The sequence below is a fragment of the Antennarius striatus genome, chromosome 11 (assembly GCF_040054535.1).
Source record: "Antennarius striatus isolate MH-2024 chromosome 11, ASM4005453v1, whole genome shotgun sequence".
Taxonomy (NCBI): Eukaryota; Metazoa; Chordata; class Actinopteri; order Lophiiformes; family Antennariidae; genus Antennarius; species Antennarius striatus.
Window position 1 is genome coordinate 7,561,308 of NC_090786.1, and position 21,864 is coordinate 7,583,171.

The 21,864-nt window shown below is 41.5% G+C and overlaps 1 protein-coding gene across 2 annotated transcripts; it reads right to left on the bottom strand.

Moving 5' to 3' along the window:
- Positions 1–194: 194 nt before the first annotated feature.
- On the bottom strand, positions 195–21,204 carry map3k21 (mitogen-activated protein kinase kinase kinase 21). 2 transcript variants are annotated; one of them, XM_068326822.1, is made up of 11 exons: positions 20,412–21,204; positions 9,378–9,558; positions 9,138–9,286; positions 8,827–9,002; positions 7,379–7,619; positions 7,142–7,264; positions 6,439–6,534; positions 5,211–5,361; positions 4,946–5,040; positions 3,543–4,370; positions 195–3,456 (listed from the first exon to the last, which is right to left on the bottom strand). In XM_068326822.1, exons 1-11 carry the CDS (start codon positions 21,202–21,204, stop codon positions 3,089–3,091), a joined length of 3,201 nt encoding a protein of 1,066 aa, XP_068182923.1. In that variant the 3' UTR covers positions 195–3,088. The 2 variants fall into 2 exon arrangements, with proteins under 2 accessions (XP_068182923.1, XP_068182924.1); XM_068326823.1 differs by lacking the exon at positions 6,439–6,534.
- Positions 21,205–21,864: the final 660 nt, after the last annotated feature.

Genomic DNA, 21,864 nt, shown 5'->3' on the forward strand with positions numbered 1-21,864 from the left:
CAAAGACTCGCGGCTGATTTTCAAGGTCAAAGGATCATGTTATGAAGGTGAAACTATCTCAGGATTATTGCCTTACTGACATAATGGATAAACATCTCTTAATTTGAATGCGGTACGGCACATTTTATAAATGATGTTAATTACTGACATGGAAGAAACCTGATTTTCAGCTTCCAAAGAACACAAAGGCAACGTCAGTCTTAATCTTGTCTTTATTCAAAACGTCAATAAACTTGATACTCTTGATCAATCAGGTGTGAATTAAACAATACTGTAATGATAACAAATGTACTCAAAGCTAAATCTGACACGTTCATGGTGACAGAGATGATCAGTAATTTTAAAGGAAGCCTTGTCCTTAATGTGGGTGTTTCAGAAACGGATCTTCACTGCGTCTCTGAGGTTGTCGGAGTCGTCACACAGTTTTCCTTGTGAGATCTCGTCACTAGCAGCTCGTTCATTTAAGGGTTTTTGGTCCTGAAGACAGAGACCTTAGAGAAGGGAGAGTCCAATTTGGTCCCGTAGACAGAAGAATCTGTGTCACCAGTCAGTGTCACATATATTCTTATTGCTGTTTGTCTCATGTAGAGGAATGCTTGCTGTCACAGTGGAATGTTCAGCACCAGAACAGCACAATAGATAAAAAAGTACCTTAAGTTCATCACGGTCATTTGACTGATACCTTGGTTAACCTGCACCTTTGAGGGATTGATGATATTTAAGGCCTTACAGTGTTGGTTTAACAGTCGTGGTCATACTTCATGTTCAACGTCATAACAAGATGCCACAGATTACACATCAGAAATCCATATTCAAACCATCTGGGAATTCATCTCTTGCTAGAAGTAGCTCTTGTCATTCAACAGTTTGACACATTTTCTTATGAATTTCTTTCTTACGAAAGACAAACTGAAGTAAGATTGGCTAAAAAAGCAGGGGGGTGGGTAATTATCGATCAGTGATTACAAATGGGATAATGGATCACTGTTAATCCTACAAAGTCTAAAGTTTACAGTATCGTCGTGCCAGGTGAACGATGTCTGCCTCAGACCAACTGAGGTTCATTCACAGGAAATTTTGGCAACAGCGGGAAACAATTTACTTATAAAACAGTACAATTAGAAATACACTAAGAAAAAGTGACTAAACTAAATGTCAAACCAATTCAACGTAACACAATGTGATGGGAATTCACTTTTAGGTTCGATCTGAGATGCAGCGGAAAAGAGTTGAGCTTTAAGAAAAAGAGAACATTTGTTTGCATAACTGAGAGAATTAAATAAAAATAAGGACATGCATTAGATATCATGGGAAACATTTATGGGTTTGTCTGGTTTCCATTTTTAGAACAAAATGTTCCAAACGGTGTCTTAAGATATACTTTCATGTGGCTCGTAATCTTTTTCACGGCTTCAGTCTGAAACTGCAACTGAGACATTCCAGCTTCAGCCGATCGGACGCCTCATCAGGGATTAGATATAAATTCACTAATATGGGACATGTGGCTGAAATGCCGCCTCCCCCCCACTCTGTCGCAGTGTATTGAAAATATGAAATATAACGCTCCTATAAATACTCTTAGAAAAATCCATATTAGCAACAAAATCAAAATTTGATCCAACATTTAAGTGAAAAGGTTACACATCTGCTTTGCAGGACTTCCAGTGTTTTTCTACCTGCATCTCTAAAAACCTTCAGGGCAGCCAGGAAACACACTTATATCCCTGCTACAGGAAACCAATCTGTACTGCAGCAGCGTTGACTTTTAAAACACTCATAAACAGTATATACAGTGCCATGCGAAAGTATTGGCCACCCAAAAACTTGTTGATATTTTGCCACATTTCAGGCTTCAAACTTAAGGATAATAAAACAGAATCAACAACATGTGAGACACAATCGTGATTGTGGAACCAAATTTATTCAACATTTTATATTGTGTTTAAAATAAAAAAAACTGAAAAGTAGGATGTGCACATGTGTGACCAAATGACACAGCGGTGCACTCTGTCATTGTTGTCATTTAGGTCAACATTGGATCATTCAGAAGTCATCAGGGAACTTCTGGAGTCGTTTAGCTGAGCTGAGAGAACAGGGGGCCAATATTTTCGCACATCCTACTTTTCAGTGTTTTATTTGTTAACACAATATAAAATGTTGAATAAATTTGGTTCCACTTCACGATTGTGTCTCACATTTTTTTGATTCATGAAAAATATTTGCTTTAAGTTTGAACCCTGAAATGTGGCAAAATTTCAAAAAGTTCTTGTGGGAGGCCAATACTTTCACAAGGCACTGTATGTAATACAAAACGACTACCAGCATTAAGCTGATAATGAATATAAAGACATATTTACAGACAAAGTACAGTTACTTTTTTTGTTCAACATTTTATGGGTACAAGCATGCATGATTCTCAAGTCAATAAAAAAAGCAAAAAAACAAACAAAAACAAAACCTAAACCTAAAAGCATGATCGTACAATTTTGAAGCAGACATGGAATGTATGTCCTGTTGGTCGCTACGGTGAGGTTCAAGTCTCTTCATATTAAATTACCTATAAAAATATATATATAAATAAAAAGGTGAGGGTACTGTGTTGCAAAATCTGCAGCTGCGGTCAACGTTTAGCTGCACCGACAGAACAAGAAAGGAAGAGGGCGACAAAGAGGGGATTGAGAGGGATGAGTGGCAGTCGAGCTCCGAGAGCCGCTGATCCAGCGCTCAGGTTCTAAGGCTTCAGAAACACACGTTAGTTTGTTCTTCAATGAGACACGGCAGCTTGTTCTCAAACGGAGATGAGAACGGATGTGACAGAAGCCCTCTGGAATCAATTGTGTTCTAGAACACTGACATCACTATGTTCTAGAACTAAAAACAAAACAAAACTGGGTTCTATGTGATAGAACTTTGAGAGAGGGAAGAAATAAACAAATAAACAAACAAACAAAAAGAAACCCAGAAAAGGCAGCCTGGTTTTAAAACCCTCCTGGAGTTTTAGGCCAAAAGCAAACAAAATTCTGTATGTTCTGAATCTGGAACCCTCTAGATTGGGTAAAGATGAACTTTGACCACAGCAGATCCCTGTTCAGGAGAGGAACTCTTTCTCCAGCTCGAAGACGGAGGGCCGGCCGGGGGAACTCTGAATACGGCAGAGGGGAACGGTACAGTCTCGTTTCTGGCCCTCTGTGTCCATGTCCAGCAGGGAGCAGCCCACCCCCACCTCCGAGGACAGCACCACACTCAGGTTTTGTGCCGTTTTCTCTCCGGAGTAGTGGCCCAGGGAGTAGCTCTTGTTGCGTCCCCGCAGCAGGGCCCAGGCGTGGGGTTTGGCCCTGAACGACACCGGTCGCGGTCTGGAAAAGGCCTCCCCACCCGGAGGCTTCTCAGACACGCCATGCTCCTTGTCCTGTTTCTTCTGTGTCGCTGGGGGGGGCACAGCAGGCGGGCCATTGGCTGGAAACAAACCGGACAGACGTTTTAGGGGCGTGAACATGATTTCAGACTGTCCCCCCCCCCCATTCACTAACTAAGGTACTTACTATTGTGGTTGGTGTATTTCTTTCTGCGTAAGCGTGTTCCTGTGTTCTGATTGCTCAGCTTGCTCTGCTCTGGTGGCTGACTTTGGGTTTGCACTGGTGTCTGTTTGTTAGTCCGGTTACACTGGCTGTCTGTGCAGGCTGCTGGACTGGGCTTGGATGGGTCTGCGTGATGACCGGCGGCCGCTGCTTCGACCTTCCCAGGGCTGGACTCTAATATCCCCACCTCGGACTGTAAGAGACACTTGGTGGAGTTGCATTCCATAATGGCCGACATGGAGATGAGATTGGCCGGTTGGGTGGAGGTCTGGTTTGACGTCGCCTCCTCTTTGCGGGAGCGGCCGCTTGGTGGTGAAGTGCTGCGGCGGAACCTGGTCGCACGCTGAAACAGGCCCTCCTTCTTCTTCTTCTCTTTCTCCTCGCGCGGGGGCTCGCCGTCATCACCGGGGGCCGAGTTTTTGAGCGCCTCCCTGATGTCGTAACCGAGCACGACCGAAGCTAGCAGCGATCCGCAGCCGTACAAGACCGAGTCGGTCTTCCGGCGAGCCGTCGTCCGCTTCAGGCTGTTGGTGGGGGTGAGCTGTGGGGTGGTGGAGGTGGACGAAGTTGACGTGGTGGTGTAGGGGTCGTCTGCGGTCTCTTGCGGGCCGCACTGACCCCCCGTCCCAACCCCTGCGTCTCCCGGCCCACAGTGCCCACCGGGGCTCTGAGGCTGCTGGTCGTCCCTCCACAGAGGTAGATCGATGTACACCTGGTTGGGGAACTTGAGCTGCTTTGGCTTGGAGCTGCTGTCACATTCCTGTGAGAGTCCCTCGTCTTTACCTGCCCCCGCTGGAAACACAGAAGAAGAAGCAGATGATATATACAAAAACAAGCCTCAGTGCTCACACATAAATGACATCTTTACTTAGCGTTATTGATAATAGTAACTTTAAATATCAAAAGAACAAATATCGGGCATCCGATGCACCGTTGTCTCGCACCAAGAAGCTCCTGGGTTTCATTCCACCTGGAGAGTTTCTTTGCATAGTTTGTATGTTCTCCCCGTGTCTGCGTGGGTTCTCTCCGTGTTCCACACTTGACTTCTTCACGTCACCAATAAGTGCAACTCACAACTTCCTCCAGGATTATAAGGAAGGTATCTTTCTATCTAAGAATTAGTTGCTGTAAACTTGCCACAGGTGCAAGTATGAGCGAGAATGGTTATCCATTTTCCGTGTGGCCCTACGATGAGCTGGCGCATCATCCAAGGTGTACCCCACCTCACCCAACAGAAGCCGTTACCCATACTTTGGATAAGCAACTGAAGACGAGACAATAACGATCCCCCTGTCATCAAGAAGATGACTGAATGAGGAACACAAATTCACATTTTTAATCATCCACTCCATAGATTTTCAGGCTACCTTGTTCAGCAAACAGGGCAGCAAGAGGGACAGACTTCTGGGACTTAACCAAGCTGGTGGACCAGGGGTTACTGCCATCTGACAGAGGACGCACCCTGAGGGCCATAGAAAACATGAGAGGGTGTTAAAGGTCAGATTTAGATTTAGCTCAGCATCAGTGCTTGGCAATAACACAAGTTGTTAAAAAAATAAAATGCATGTAAAACTCAACCCTCACAATCATTGATCATCTACAGTATGATTATCAGTGATTTTTAAACTCTACCTCTCGGCAGCAGCAGGCCTTTCTTTGCTCTGGACTGAACTGGGGCCCCAGGTCCTTCCTTTCTTTTTGATTCCCTTTTTCACGTCATCAAACTCCTCCGGCCTGAAGAGGGAGCTGCGGCCCCACGTACGATTGCTCTCATCTTGAGTCACTGAGGACAAAAAGACCACAGGTTTTACTGCAGAATAATACGACTGCAGTCAGCTGGTGAGGAGTGTAAATAACCACACAACTGCTTCTTCCACATTTAAAGTCATTCTGTGTTGGACTGATGTTCCCGTTCTCGAAATTCACAGTGCTGTAATAATTCAACCTTTTAAGAGCACAAAATGCCACCATAATATACACTCCTAATCAAAATTTTGAGAGCAGTTGAAATATTGCAAGAATTCACATTTTGCACTGTTGGATCTTAAGACGGTTGTAAGTAGTGCTTCAAAATGCAAAAGGGAAGAATATGAGTGAGACAAAAAAACAAACAACCATTAAAATGAAATAAGCTGTTCATCAGCTTTATCAAACATTTAAAACAACAAGATTTAAAAGCCCAAATCTTTACAAAAATGTGGATTCAGTGTAATTTTGAGTTTGGGTTTCTTTTAAGATGTGGTCTGAAAGTGATGAATAGTTTAATGGTTTTTTGCAATAAATTGCTTACTGAAATATTTTTTGTCACACTATCATTTTTTCTTTTTGCATGTTGAAGCACTACTAAGAACCTTCTTTAAGAAACAGCAGTGAAAAATGAAAATTTTTGCATTTTTCAACTGGTCAGGAGTGTATATCAGTTTTCCCAAACCAAAAAGTCACAGAACAGATTTAAAAGCCCTACAGGTCATTGTTATAAAAGCCAGTCAGTCATAAGTGTCAGTTACTCATCAGAAAGGTAGAATCCACCCAAGAAGTGAGGGCAACAGGCTTGGGCCAGAATTACACACTAGAAAGTTTTTAAAGGAGTCAATTATTTAGGCTAAAAATACAAATGGAATAAATGGCGAACCGGCCCAAGACTGCGGCATCAGCCTCATCGTAGTCACTTGTTTCCAGGTTGAAAAGAGACCATGTGCAGCAGTTCTAGCCTGAATTAAGCACCAACGTATTGTTATAATTCACATACCCGAAGCTGGTGAGAACCCTCTCCATTTTCAAAGTTAGCCAAACATCATGTGTACACCTGCTATTACACCGCCTCAACAGCCACGCTGTACGCGGGTAAAAGATAGCTTGCCTTTGCCTCTGAGCCCACAGTTTGCTGCGAGCTCGCTGGTCAGATCGACCTCCTGTTGGTAAACATGCAAACTGCCTTTCTGCACACGGGAAATCACTGAGGAGGGAAACAAAACGTTATCTCTGACTCACATGAGTGTATGGAGCACTTCATAAAATACATCAAGAGTTTAGACACTTCCATCACTTCCATCGCCTTTTGAGGAAATTTTTTACTTGTTATTTATGAATCAACACATAAAATTAATTTGAAATGGGATTTTTGAGAGGGAATTGTTTAACTGAAAAAGTAAATGTGGGTCACTGATGGAGTTGTGTCTGTTATTCCCACTGTCTAGTAAAACGAAAGCTGACATCTGCCTTGTGTCTTTTTTTAAAGTGACAACAAAAATTATTAAACCACTGTACAGAATCTTGATCCATATTAATCTGTTTATCATAGACATAAACAAATAAAATTGATTCAGTGCACCAATCTGACTCCTCTTTCTGAATATCAGCATTTGTTCCAGTTACTGCAGAGGCATTAGTGCAAAACTAACCACATTACCGAACTGTTCCAACAACTGGCCAACAACTGGCTGAATCTAAGAATGACTGCCGGTCACTCTTAGATTTTTGTTCACACAGTCCTTATCACTGTCCCAATGGGCCCGGTTTCCAAACCCGATTTCTTTATTGTACTTTCAAACAGCTGAACTTACGCTGAATGGCTCGTAGTCGGGGAATGAGCGTGGGACTGCTGGGAGGGGAAGAGCTGGTGCTATGAAGGCTTCGTCTCTTGTCCATGGAAGGCGACGCCTGCACCGTGATCTTATGCTGGAAGTCTACAATATGTATGTATGTATGCAACATACAGACAGACATTTACATATGAAACATTCCACCTTCAAAAAATTCATCACAAAAGCAGTTTATAACTTTATATACTCTTTGCTCACCTGACGGCAGGCTGATACGGTTTCCATCCTTCAGTTTAAGGCGGGAACGTTTGAATTTCCCTTTCCTCTTCTTCACATTGGGCTTATCTTTGTTGAGCTGGAAGATGAGGATGTTGAGCTCCCTCTCCAGCACGTTGATCTCCCGCTCTGCCAGCTGCTGCTCGCGACGCTTCAGCAGTTCCTCCTGAGACTTCTGTTGGAGGGCAGCCCGTGTCAGCTCCTCCTCTCTGGAACGTAGCTCCTGGAAGAACCAGAAGACCGGCATCAATATATAAACGCATAGTTTTTAGCAGACAGGCATTCTTTTCATGTTTGACAAAAGAAAGGCTTCTGGAGACATATCTGTAAGTCAGTGGGGAGGGCAGTCTAGTATTAGACAGTTCAAGTTAGTTTTTGAGGCTCCAGTCCAATGACACATTACGTAATAATCCACAGTAAGAGACTGTTCATCTCTATCCACTCTATTTTCTCTATTATTCTCAGCTGAGTAATAGTAATCCATACTGGATGACTTCCATAAAGCTGCTTTACAGTAAAGCTGCTTCAGCCACCCACCCAGACAGATTACTGTGGGACGTTTACAGGAAATCTGCTGACACAGTAAGTAATCCTGCGAAATTTGCTATGGGAAAATATTAGCCAGTTCACAAAGGTTAACCATGTTTTTGTTATATCTTGACTTATGCTTGTAATAAATAAAAGTAAGCACTGTGTGGTTTTGTCACAGAGAGTTGGAGAAGCTCAGCTCAAGAGTTTAGACTAATTTACGCTACACAAAACAAACGTACATCTTATGAAAAAAGGTTAAACATAATTGATAATTACAACTAGATGTACTAATGCTAGGAAAATATTTCACCATAAGCCAAAAAAACACACCAAAAACCCAACTGTAGAGTGTTTCCATTCAGTCCAACATAAACCAACCCAACCCTGAGCTGATGCTGTTTCTGTAAATACTAATTAAATCTCCACCTGTTGCAGCACTGGCAGATGAATTCAGGAATCATATTAACAACGGCATGCCCACTAAAACAACAGCAGTAATGCCTTTGTTTTTGTAAAACACATGTTTAGCTTGTTTACTGAAAACAATTAAACAGTAGTGTAAAGACTATCTGTAATAATCAAACTATTTATCTTATTATTTACAGTAATTTAAACGTTTATGAACTCTGCCTATACTGATATTAAACCACCTTCTATCTGTGTTACCTTTTCCCACACTCTTATTGACTGTTTAAAGCACTTTTGTGTCTCACGAAAGTCTGTGATTCACAGAGCAGAGGGCACATGAGAATGCCGTCAGCCAATAGAATGCGCGTACGGTATCACGTGACTGCCTACCAAAAATCCACGATGAGGTAAAGTCGTGAGCGTTGGTGCGCAAATGCGCACTGTACATAAAAGACAGGAGGTCTGTTGCCCTCCTCCTCATTCTGCTTTACCTTCTCTTTGGTCCTCAGCTCATCAAACATCTCCTGGATCTCCACACGCCAGTCGTCCTGCATGCTGTGGAAGGAGTCCTGGGGCATGGTGGCCATCACTGCCTCCTCGATAGCAGACAGCTGATCCAGGATGCAGGAAAAGGAGGGACGCACATGGGGGTCCTGGTCCCAGCACTCTGGACACATTAAATCAGTGTCATGTTGTAAAAAACATCCACCTTCTTTTATAATCATTTATTGTTCTGTCTCTGTTGAAGTCTGGCAGTAAACAATGATGTATCCGATTGGTGCGATGACTTTTGTTGATTCACCTTCCATGAGCTTGGCAAAGGGTTCAGGGCAAGTGGAGGGGATAGGTAGAGTTAACTTGTTGACTGCCACACCGTAAGCCACAGCCAGGCCATCGATTCCACGGTATGGAACCTCCCCAGTTAGCAGCTCCCACAGCAAGACGCCATAACTGGTGGGTGAAATAAAGGATTTCAGACAGATGATCAGAACACATTTTATAATTTTAGGTCTATGTGTTGTGTACTATTATTTTCTTATACCCCCAGACGTCACTGCCTTTGGAGAAGAGAGATGACTTGATGACCTCGGGGGCCATCCAGGAATAAGTGCCCGCAGCTGACATTTTCGTGGTTTTGTGCCATTCCCTGGCCAGACCGAAATCTGTTATTTTCAGGGTCTTCCTCCCGATGTCGTCATTTTCAATCTTTTCAAGTAATAAAACTGAAAAACAAAGGGGACGGGGAAGATACACGAGGCAAAGAGGTTGTCATCAAAAGTGATTGAGGGAACAGAAAGAAAAAAAAAGTTTTATTCATTTATTTCAGAATAGCCAGTGTAACTAAGTACAGTTTGAGTTTACAGTCTTTGAGAATCTAAATTTCACATGTCATCATTCTCATTGCATTTCATAAGTGCTTATCCTGTTTTGGATCATTGGGGAGCTGGAGCCAACCCCATCTAAAATGTTCCATTAGATTTTTAAATCAAATGTAGCATTTTTTTTTTTTTTACCCCATTACATCAATGGTTCTAAATTATTCATCACTTTTGAGATCATGATTACTAGTTGTTGGTAAGCCATAACTGTTCTGGCTTGCCTGGCCTCTACTCGTCTCATCGTGTGTTTTTGTTTGTGTGGCCTTGTTTACTCCACAGCTGCAACGCCCCCTTTGGTGTAGCTGGTCACCATGGTGATGCCCCACAAACATACTGTGACATCATTTCCAACTCGACCAACACGGGCACCGTGCCACCAAACTAATAAGCGACATCGTCACCTCTTCCTCTGACCATGTTATGGACTGACATATTGCTCCAAGACTATCCGAAAATGCAGAGGATGCTGCATCAGAGCCTTGCTTTATCACACCAATATTGATAACTGAAAAAAAATACAGAATACTGGCTCTAGTGTGGGAAAAAAATTATTATGGTATTGGAAAAAAGAGGGTGAGTTAGAAGTGAACCGTGGCTGTTTGATACTGACAATTCCAAGTGAGTGTTTCCCAATCGGACGCTGTGTATGAAGCGGGGTAATTACCACAACACGCACTGATGATAATAGATGCAGGTGGCATTGCATGACTGATGCACCTGATGCACTAGTATGTCAATACATTTAATTACAAAAATAATCCACAATATAAATTCTCCTATTCTTTTTTTCATTTGAAAAGCCCTGTAAGCTAATAGCAAGACTAGCCAATTAATTTTTTTAATTTTCAGGCTGATATACACTATATGTAGCTCTGCTGATGATCAGCCATGTGGTGTGGAAACAGAAAAACTGAAGTCTGAACCAAAAATATGGATTATGTATTGCATCAAAATGGATAGATATTAAACCCATCCCTGGCAAAATGTTTCATTAATACACAGAGGGCTAAACGTGGTGTTCAGATATACCAACAAGGTCCGAGTACAAGAGGCAGTAGTTTTCTTGTGTTTTATTTCAACAAGAATAATATTACTTTGTGTGCTGATACACCGCTGCAAATATAAGTTACCAATGAGTGTTTGATCCTTTCAGGATTCATTTCAACATTTGTTTTAGCCCCTGCCAAAAACTCCTCACATTACAAACTGTCCCTTTTTATTATTTACATGCTGTCCCACCACTGCAGGTCAGTGTCAACACGTCCCATCTGCTGTGTGGATTCTACACAACCTCAGAAATTCAGCACACACACTTTAAACTCACTTCATTGTAAGGATTCATACACCCGAGTGTATTTATGGGTTGCACAGTCACTGTTATCGCTCGACGACCTTGGATTTGTTTCTCTACAGCAGTAATCTACTAACACACACACACACACACACACACACACACACACACACACACACACACACACACACACACACACACACCTCCCTGACATTTATGTACAATGCATGTGTGTAACCCAGCTGAAAAAATGTTTCAAGTCTGGACCAGATCTACTGACAACAGTCAAAGTGGTGAGGATAACCATTGAATTCCAGAACAGTGTGGTTAAAAATCCAAAGACCTTGGGACCAACCAAAGCAAGCCATTTAACAGGGCTATCCATCTACTGTTAACTGCACTAACAAGCTTAAATAATCTAAAATGAAGGCATGAATTACCACATTTGTCTTGTATTTTGAACCATTTCAAGCATCACTTTAACCATAGTGTGACTCGAGTGGGTCTTCACCAATAACAGGGGTATTGGTGCCATTACTAGCCCAGGGCACAGAGGGGATCCTCTACCCAGGTTGCAACAATAGGAATTCCATTACAAACAGGTTACACTAGACCAGTGATAATGCTCTTACTTCCTGTCTTCAAGTCTTCTGTCAGTGATTCCATAGATTCCTCCCAGCAGGCTCTGTGGGTTTAAATAATGACTTATGGTGGGTTAGTTACACAACCCAGAGGAACAGTGGTTTGGGGATAAACCTGCCTACATAGATTGGCCTATAGAATATCGTGCCAAATACTTTCTTTGTAGCTCCATGATACTTCTATGTCAGCCCTCTAGGAATTTCTGATAAAAGACCTAGCTCCTGTCTACATGACTCCATGATGACGTTGCACTATAAAAAACAAAACAAAACATGAACATCAGACAGCCGTGTTGTTTGAGTCCAACAGCAACCAATAAAATGAAAATACAGTGCACCCTTGTTATTCGTGGTTAATGCGTTGTAGGATCCACACACAAATAACGAGTTCCGCAATCAAATTTGTTATTTATCTTATTTTTACGGTGATTTAATTGTTTATGAACCCTCCCCATATTGATATTAAACCACCTTCTATCTGTATTACCGTGTCCCACACTCTTATTGACTGTTTAAAGGACTTTAGTGTCTCACGGAAGTTCGAGACTCACGGAACGTAGCGCACTTCTGGATGCAGTCAGCCAATAGAATGCGCGTACGGTATCACGTGACTGCCGACAAAGATCCGCGATGAGGTGAAGTCACGACTGTTGATGCACAAAGGTGCACTGTATTACAAAGCCTTGCCTACTAAACCTGAAATTCTGTCGCATGATTAACAAAAGTTTACTCATCGCCATTAAAGAATATTTAGACGATAATATTTCCGATGTTTAACATGTTTCTCATGTCCTCGAGATTAAAAGCCATGCAGTGTTGCAATTTATTATTTAATACTCATCAAACTATGCTTACTACCATCATCTATGTTCTCTTTTACCTATGTTCATGTTTGCTGATCTTGAAGGTAATCACCGTTGATGCAACATTGGACATTACTGTTTTTAGGGTAAAGGCTATTAGATATTTAACTTTAAAATATCAACCTGAGAAGCAGAGGCAGGTAGAGAAAAACAGAAAACTCTCAAGAGGAATTATGAACCCATTATGTTTTCTAAACTTTTTTCAATTTTAATTCACCTGACTGAGGAGAACAAAGGTGGGGGAGACAGATGCAGAACGCCATCCAAGTGATGGTGTTTAATAATGTCAGCTCCTTTCCTGTCAGAAACTACTTTGAAACAGGTGTTGCTCTGTGCTGACTCAGCATTATTCTGGGAAATATAAAGCCACACTTGTAAGTGCTGCAAACTGCACCCCATGGCGAAGCCCGCCTCTCAGTACTTATCTAACCTGTGAGGAGGAAACTAGACGCCGGGAGCATTAGTTATATATGTTTAGGAACAAGTACAATCTAAATATAGACATCTTAATGATTCCAATGAAAATTTGATGTTTAGAAACGGTTGTAATACAGAACCAGGTTTCAACCCTCCATCTCATTAGCTCAATTAATATGCTTTAATTATTTAAACTTGTTTTGCTTTTAATTACAATTTTGCACTGTTGCATTGACAACACTGCAGTTCTTCAGTTAAAAGATCTACCACCTTTTCTGTCATTTCTGTTACATTAGTGTTGCTGGGCACACACTAATTTGTATTTGATTAGTCGATTAATTATCAGAATATTTAGTACATAAACTAATTACCACAGACGGATTTCGACATTGTGAATGACAAAAAACATATTTAAACATAATTTTACCATCTGACCAATCATGAGGAAGAGGTGGTAAAAGAGAGACTCCTTTTCACTAATGACATCAGCTTCTCTTTGAAGTACATCTCCCACGACCTCTTCACCCCGTTGTAATTTCTATGGTTTTCAAAGAGAGGTTCATGAAGATAGTGGTAGTGGTGACCATCTTTCTGATGACAACTCTGCCTCTGACCAAAAATAACTCCCCCCTCCTCATCCTCTTCCTTTGCTCTAAAGGTAAGCCACATGTCACATGCTAAAGTACTGTACGGTGGATCTTCAACACCAACAGTTTGACCCTGGCTGTTGTTGTTGGATGTGCTTAAAAAACTGTTTGAAAGTTCTTTGAAGTATTTTCTTCTTTTCCTCAAAGATTAAATTATAAGTAAAACTATAAATATAGCAAAAGTTTACCATGCATAAATTAATCTGAATTCAAAACAAGTGCGTGAATCATGAGTGACGCTTAACAGTAGATATTGGGACTATATGTATGCATTTTAATGTTATGTGATTTTATTCTTATTTATTGTATAGTAACATGATATTATGCGCTTTTAACAATATTCTAGTGACTTTATGAGTCCAATATTTGTAGCGGACAGTCATGAAATTCAGTAAAATAAGTAAACTTTATTATTTTTCAGTCTATTTTTTTGAAAACCAATTTATTATCGAGAATGACTGAACTCAAAACGACCTGTATTTTAATTTTAATATGTGTTGTTTTTATGTCCTGTTATTGTTTCTGATAAGTCTTATGGAATAATATTTTTGTATTTAAGGTAATAATAGTATTTAAATTACCTCAAATAGCGATTATATGTTGAAATTTAAAAACAACCAATGAAGAATTCAACTTACAAATAAGCACTCGGAAATCAATTGCATTCGTATGTTGACGGCTATCAGTATCATGATTTTAGTCACATTTAAATAGGCAATGTCAGTAAATTCAATCATATACAGTGCAAGTGAAACAGTCCAAGGTTACAGCTAATAGATGTCAATTCGCAATCTAGAATTTATTGTAATATTGGGTCAGGGTCCTTTCTTAAGTATGTTTTTTTATAAATACAACAGTACAAAATGCTCCTTACCACCTTATCTGGCAGTGGAATATTTGGCAAGGATAATAAATGGAAATAGCAACAAGATGTTGACTAATACTTGGATGTGGCCCAATGCTTGCATTTGCAGTAAATTACCGAAAGCAGCTGTGTATTGCCCACAGCTATCACCTTGCCTGCCAGATCACTGGATCTGACAGTGGCATAAGGCAGACGTGATCTCTAAAACCTGTTCATGTGATAAATGGTTCCGGTTATTTTACGGCTGATTTAAATCTGTAATGCCATTCTGAACATGCCAACAACATCTTGAATATCTGCCGACACTTTCAAACATACAAGCCTCTTGTGTTTGAATCAGTTATAATTCAGGTCGGACTTTGTTTTCCTTGCATCTTCTGATTTCTTGGAGTCTATATTTTCTCATTCTTTTGAAAAGAAAATGTTTTGAAGCAGACAACAGTGCAACGCAATTGGAGATGGATGTGCCTCCCAGGCAGACCCCACCCTCTGTCCTACCCCATTTAATTCCCCTTTCCAACAGTGGACCTTCAGGCAGACCCATCTTTCATGGTGGAACAGAGGGAAGCTCAGAAGTAGAGCTGCTGCCTTCAAAGCAGGTCCCACGCTTCTTCCCATTGCTTTCTCCCCCTCAAGGTAAATAGAAAAAAATCCCATAATTTTCTGTAAACATGAACATGGTTTTTATTCTGTAAACTTAAAATCCTTTTTAAAAAACCAAAACGCTGAACTTTCACAAGCATGATTAGGTTTAGAATAAGAAAACAAAAGCTACAGAACCCACCCTGTGTATTTCAGTAATATTTTACAGACATAGTTAGACAGTAATTATTACTGGTCATTTGAGTAAGCGACCATTGGAATATTTAGCCCTTTGAATCTGACAGGGTTTACATTCACACCTGTGGTATTTCAAGCATAAGATAAACCTAAAACATGGACAGCAAAGAGAAACAAAAGCAAACTGCAAAGCTGCAATTAAACATGGATTAAAAACCATCAATTCTTCTTCTTTTCCTCTCGGCTTTTCCCTTCAGGGGTTGCTACAGCAAATCAGTTGCCTCCATCTAACCCTGTCTTCTGCATCCTCTTCTCTCACACCAACTACCTTCATGTCCTCTTTCACTACATCCATAAACCTCCTCTTTGGTCTTCCTCTAGGCCTCCTTCCTGGCAGTTCAAAACTCAGCAAAACCACCAATTAAATCTTCTAATCTCACTCTAACCAGCAACATTACTTCATGAAGCTGCACACCTTATGATGCTAACAACTTGGCACAACTTGCAAAAAATGGCGTACTAATCTACTCTTGTAGCAGTCCATTTTAAGATAATCCTGTAAAAGGCATCCTCCTAACTTGACATGGCAGTTTTTTGGTAACTGTGCCAACAGACCACGCATGAGAGCAGGAGGACTTCCTGTAGTAAACACAAAACGGCTGCTAAACATTCCCCGACGGGCCTGGCTCTCCCTGTTGAAATGAGAGTGCCCCCAGGCATTTTGGCTGATGGGAAAAGGATCAGGGCTAATGGCTGGCTAAATCCATCTATCATGGTCACATCTCTCCGGGTTACTTTCTCTTTATGTGTCCTCTTCCTCCCCTAGTTTGTATCTGTTTCAGCTCGAAGTAATTCTTAACTGATTGAATTAAAACAATAAATGTAAAACAAGTAAGGCTAGTGAAATTTGCTATGTTAGCATCAATGTGCTCCTTTGCAGTTCCAAAGGGTACTGATTGATTCAGAGGGCAGGTCTTGTCAGCTGTGGGCCCTTTTCCTTTTCACCCTGCCCAGCAACAATAGGTGCAGTCAGGGAGAGGTCATAAAAAAACACACAGAGAAAGCATCTCCACTCCTCCTCTCTCTCCTCTACCCATTCTCTTCTCAGAGAAAAGACAGGCAGTAACTGTCTCTGTCACTTGGGGCAATTGTTGGAAGCTTCAGAAAAGTTTTCCTGCAACACCTAGCCTATCTTTGGTAACTTTTCCTCTGGAATTCCATTTCACTCATTGGAATACCAGACAAATCAGAAAAGGAAATAAATGGTTCTCTTACCTACATCAACCCTAACTCTTTTCTCTACTTTGGTGAACTTGTTTTGACTAGTAATTAAAACAGACATTGAGGCCTTTTTTTGCAATGTCGTACCCATGGTTCACAGAGGATCCCATACTGCAAACAAAATTATGTCCATTCAGTATCTTTTCATAGTGGAAGACTCTTAATTCTGAAGACATCAGAATAAAACATGCGTGTCTCTGCAGTTGTTACTGATAAACAAGACTACTTTTTAAAAACACATCTGCTCTCTACTTATGATCTGAGCTCATTGCTGTTTACTAGCATGAAAGAATTCTGTACTTGCAGATGAAAAAGTGCCAGAGGTTCAAACAGATGATTGGATAGAAGAGAAACAGAGAAACGAAGAGGGAAGGGCACCCAGAGAAGTGTGATGAAGTCCAGCAACAATTTCCAACGAATAGGAGAATGCTGTTGTACACAGTCCAAACGTTCCATCAGTTTCAGTGGCGTTCAAGCACACACATACCTGGCATACACAGCATGGGTTTTACATACTGGCTCGGGGCCAGGTTTCAGTGAGATTTCTCGCTCTTATCTTCTCCTTCATGAAGAGTACCACTCCTTGCTTGAGGTAAAGCATTCAACGCAGCAAGCGACGAAAGAGTGAGTGCAAAGACTGTAATTAAAAACACTCAAATCCAAGACGGATGGAAAACAACAAAATATCCAAAAGTTATGTCATGTATAAATGCCAGGAAAGACATGAATTAATAATAAATACAAATAAAAATCCCCTCCAGTGTGACAGATTAGTGTCAGAGCCTGATATAATTCATCCAACCAAACTAAAGGCCTTTTTCAGAACAACGTAGGGGTCATACTTCCGACGCAAAACCACTACCCTGAACAAACACTATTAATACACACATTGTTACAAACATTGATTACATAGGTTGCAAAGATTAATGTTTAACAGAATAAAATCTGTATTTTTGAAAGTTGAGGAAATCTGATCGTTATTTTTGTAAAAGCCAAAGTAACTCCAGTATTATCTTTTCAAGTTTAAGCCACCTGTTGTGTACAAAGGGTAGACATGACTAAATAATAAGAAAAAGGGCGCAGAAAGGAACAAGGGGGGAAGGTAAGTAAGGAGAAAAATAACGAAGTAAGAAGGGAAACCCCCTCAGTTTGTGGCAATAAAAGAGTACCGCTGCTCTCTGGGAGATTAAATATGAACGGAACAAAACAAAACGAGGGCTTTGAGACCCTCAGAGTCCTCACCATTCTTCTGGCCACAGTAGCCTAGCAACCGCTGCTTGACCAGTCCATTGTGCAAACGTATGTTAAGCTTTTATCCCTCATTAGCAACATTCCTCGCTGCAGGCTGGGATTTTACAGATTAGGTTGAAAAACACAAAAGAGATTGAACCAATCTTGCTGACTTCCAACATATTACTTTACAGGATAATCACTGACCAAATAGCTGCATGTTTGTCTGCGTGGAGCATGTGTACACTGGAAGTTGAAAAATGGCAGGCTGAGTAGCTGCGTGATGATGGAGAAGTTAAATGTGTTGTATGTACCTGTTCATGTCCTGGTTTACCCTGGCTGCATTTATATTGGTGTTAAACAACTTGAAAATATAATGTACAGTTAAAACAGATGACACATTCTTATAGAGTGTATAAAAAGTTCCTTAATAACAAGTACAGTAATGGCAATGCATGAAAATTCTTTCTATCTTACATAGATTATACTCACTCGTCTCATCTTTTCCGACTAACACACAAATACAGTACCAAGCCAAACACACAACAGACCCATACGAGCAGATGCAACAGTTTCTCTAAGCCGCATATTATAGCTTTCTTTTGTGGTGAAAACAATCCAACACACCACAGGATGCCATTTGTGTGTTTGTCCTGTTCAAAAGTAAACATGAACAGCTTGTTTCATCCCCACTTTATTTAGACAAAAGATGTTTATTGACTACAGATGTCCAGACTACTAACCCTGGAAGGATCAACGGCCTGCAACTACACACTTGAAAAATTGCTGATTTCAATATATTTCTTTGCCAAACTTTGAATTTAACAGATTAGTAGTGGGCTTTAGTGTAATGGAAATCAAAACACCACTTATTTTAAAAAAATTATCATTCACTAGCCTATGGTCTTCAAGTAGAGGGTTGAGCTCCCAGATATCACTGAAGCTCATAATTACAATAATAACCTTTTAAATCATATGTTTTGTTAGAAATTCTAGCTATAAAGCATATGCTGTGTCTATGTCACAGGGAAATGGTAAGATAAGCAAAATTGACTTGTGTTCACAGCATTGTGCTTCATGGGGGAGTCTGCTTCTGTGTGTTTACATTCAAACATTCAATTAGCTGAACCTGTCTAGCAGCAGCTAAATCCTCAAATTGTACTTGTTGGAAAACTTGCATTGCAAATAAGACTAAGGGTTAAATTGTTCAGTCTATTATTGCATTACAAACATCCTCTAAATACTGTATGATTGTTTGTGGGCTCTTTTAAAGGTACGCTCACTTTCTTTTGTGTGAATGTACGAGGGTTGCTGTTTGTTATGAGCACTGATGTCCTGCCTCCATGATCCCTGATGCTTTCCGAATACATATAATGAGAACTTGACAAATGGGTGTTTGAGAAGCATGAATGTGTGTTTTATGCTCAAACTACAGAAAAACATCTGTATCTGTCAAAGGACATTCACATGTATAGTCTTCACATTCAAACATTCCCTTTCACAGCTGGACACAGTATGGTACACTTAATCCCCATATGGTCTTGGTGTAATAACAGTTTCTGGTCACAACGGGGTAAATAATGTTTGGAGTCTTGTTTCACCAACAGACACAGCTTAGCTGAAGTAGGTAGCCTGCATCAGTGGATATGAGACTCAGACTAGCTTTCTCATCAAGTCCTATCCATTCATTATTTAGTTTTAGGAAACTAAAGTTTCCTGACCTGTTGATTACAAGTCTATGGAGGAACTAGCACTTGAAAACATGCATGCCTGCAGCAGAAAATTCTTTCTGAATGGCAGTCCTTACAGGTCCTACATTACAGACAGCAGAGTGAAGTACTTTCTGTTATTATAACCTGGATAAGTTCTCTGTCTGACTTTTTTTTATCCTGTGACCTCTACCATTATCTCTGGTTGGTCAAGCGCATGCCCTGACAATGTGGACTCAGTGTGTCTGGTTATGTTTGGTGAAATCACTGACTTTATTTGAACAACATTTCAGCTTGGGGTGGAGAGGGGGCTGGGAAAATCTGTGTGTGTGTGTGTGTGTGTGTGTGTGTGTGTGTGTGTGTGTCTGTGCGTGCGTGCGTGTGTGTGTGTTTTAAGGGATGAGGGGACTAGCAGTTAGCCCAGCTGAGCAAACTCTGACTTTATCTCACATCCTCTCGATAATATCCCCCACCGCCACTTCATACTCCCACACACCCATCACACTTCTTTAAATCCTTCCTAAGCAAAGGACTGGACTGTACCACTGGTGTTTATAAATGAGTCACTTCTCACCACAGCTTAGCCAATATTGTCAAAAATATGATTTCCTATTAACCAAAATATACGAGGTCAACATGTCACTAATGTAATATTAAGACTCAAGACTAAAAGTCAGAATATTGTAACTACAACAAACCCAAAAATTAAAGCCAGTCCTTTAAAAAATATTTTTAATATATTGTTAATGCAGTGTTTTAAAACGTTTGCATGTTTTTAATCCTCTTGAAAATGTTTTGGCTACCATTAAATGCCTCTATAAGATAAAATATATAGGACTCAAATAACAGGATGACAGTTATATGCAGTGACAAAAGTTGAATTTAAATAACTAAATATTAGCTGCTTGCAGGTGTAAAAGGTTCTAACACACACACACACACACACACACACACACACACACACACAGCTTACTGTTGCTAGACTTGAGGTCTCGGTGGATTATGGGTACCACGGCCTCCTCGTGCAGGTAGTGCATCCCGCGAGCGATCTGCACAGCCCAGTTGACCAGAATGTGTGGAGGGATGCGTCTTCCGGTCAGTGCCCGGTTCAGTGTCCCGCCTCGGGCATACTCCATAACCAGGCACAGGTTGGGCTCCTCCAAACATACTCCTTCCAGTTTAATAATGTTGGGGTGCTGCAGCATGGAGAAAAGTTTGGCTTCTTGTTTAACACTGCCGGCGGTGGCTGTAATATCCTCGTCTGGGTCTTGCCGTGCCGCTTTCACTGCAACCTCCTGATCTTTCCATGTGCCCCGGTAAACTTTTCCAAATCCACCAACGCCTATGATCTCCTCCAGCACCAGTTCACTGAAAGGGATCTGGACGGGCGAGCTCGGAACTCGCTCCGGTACACCCACCGAACCACTTGTAGCGGGTAGCCGGTAAATAGCGGGCTGATAGGTGACATAGTTGGAGGGGAAGATCCCGACCCGGTGGTTGATTTTCCCCGTCCACCAACCTTCGTCCCCAGAGATCGCTGCGTCCTTCGACAGAACCTCCACCACGTCCCCTCGCCTGAGGCTGAGCTCGTCCTCGCCGCTCGCCTCGTAGTCGTACGCAGCTGTCCACAGGGACCGCGTCGGGCACAGCGGGGCAGAGTGAGCCCAGGCCCGAATCGTGGGCGAATCCGTCCAAGCATGATCTACGGTCCCGGTGCCGCCCGACCGCCCTTCACCGTTTGGGAAAGCGGCCTGCGAGACATTCATTTCTAGGTCGCCGTAGCGGCACCATAGGGTGCAGAGCTTTCAGAACTAAATTACAACTTTAAACCGGGACAAATACTTTTTAAAAACCTCATGCTGTCACATGTAGGAGACGAGCTGGTCAGAACTGGGAGTCCCTGCGCAGGTCCACGGAAGAATGAAGCCGCGTCCAAAGTCCTGCGGGATAGAGGACGTACACAACCCCGGAACGTTATCCACGTCGCCACTACGAGAGTCAGTAAGTAGCCGGCGACGCTGCTGGTGTTAGCTGGTGTCACCGCCTCATGGGCTGACGAGTTAATACCAATACAAAGTTATAAATTGGTGTATTAAACTTAAGCAAACTCGAATGTCAGAAAAAACTTCATGAGTTAGTGTCTGTTGAATGCTAACGCGAACTAGCTAAAGTTAGCTATCCATCGATGGAGCTAGTTCCCAAGTTACCGCAGGTGCTGTGGGAGGTGCACCTGCACCATCCGCTCGGGTAATGTCAAGCGAGTCAAGACCAACTCGTTTCTCTTTGAAAGTCGTCGGTAAATAGCACCGAGTCTCCGAATCCCGAAATGTAAACTCCAGTAGCTCCTATGTGAACTTTTAACAGGAATTTCAAGCGTCTGCTATCGGGTTAGCTTAGCATAGATCAGCCTTTTGACTAGTCGGGGA